Below are 864 nucleotides of genomic sequence, written 5' to 3'. Positions count from 1 at the left end.
GGAGTCCTTTCCCGGAGGTGCTTCGCACGACCAAAAGACCCTGGTGGGTGCGGTCAGACTCTGAAGATCCTGTCGATTCCCTCGTCGAGAGCGGATGAAGGAGCCGATGATGCGCCTGGCGACATCCGTCCACGCCACAGGGTCGACCTCCTCGGCATCCTTTCGCCATATGCCCGGTCTCCAGACATCGAAAGCAGACTTCCTTGGTTCGCGCCATGTCTTTCCTCCTGGACAGGTCCGCCTTCAGGAACTTCTCACACTCTTCCGCCTTATGCTCCCCACCACAGAACGGGCAGCCCTTGGCGGCGACCACTGCCAACGCCGCCGCAGTTGATCTGATGCGATCCCCATATCTCTGTTCAGGACGCGACGGTTTCGACGAGGGCGTCCGTTGTTCCGACTTCACTGCAGGTGGTTTCGCTTCTTCTCCATTCGACTTGGCGAGCAGATTCGCCTGCCACTGAGCGAATTCCAAAAGCTTCTGCAGGTTGTCCTCTTCTTCGGCTGCATCCGGTCCGATGTTGGTGTCCCAGGCCCTTATCAACGCCGGGGGAAATTTGTCCAGCAACATCGGCATCAGGACCTCGCTTGCGGGGAGACGGCCGGCGAATGGATCTCTATCCAGAGCAGTGAGACAACGCAGATGTTTAGTCACTTCGTCCACCAGGGACTGGATGCCCCGCGCCGACATCTCGCGGCACGCTGGCTCCCTCCATAGGGCAGCCAAATGCTCGCGTATCACTTGTCTCGGTCGACCGAAACGCTTCTTTCAAAATGTCCACGGACTGAGGGTAGTTCTCGGGAGTGAGCGGGATGCCATCAATGCGTTCTCGTCCGATCCCTTCAGTTGCTGGACAACAAGTA

General features: G+C 58.4%; 1 protein-coding gene across 1 annotated transcript; it reads right to left on the bottom strand.

The window, feature by feature from the left end:
- Nucleotides 1-258: 258 nt before the first annotated feature.
- Tsp_15974 (conserved hypothetical protein) lies at nucleotides 259-691 on the bottom strand (the record flags this gene model as incomplete). Its single annotated transcript, XM_003367365.1, has 1 exon — nucleotides 259-691. A coding segment is annotated over exon 1 (433 nt), but the record flags the coding sequence as incomplete, so codon positions are not given.
- Between the last annotated feature and the right edge of the window lie 173 nt (nucleotides 692-864).

This window comes from Trichinella spiralis (assembly GCF_000181795.1).
Source record: "Trichinella spiralis strain ISS 195 chromosome Unknown Scfld4414, whole genome shotgun sequence".
Taxonomy (NCBI): Eukaryota; Metazoa; Nematoda; class Enoplea; order Trichinellida; family Trichinellidae; genus Trichinella; species Trichinella spiralis.
This window is presented reverse-complemented; position numbering and strand designations above follow the sequence as displayed.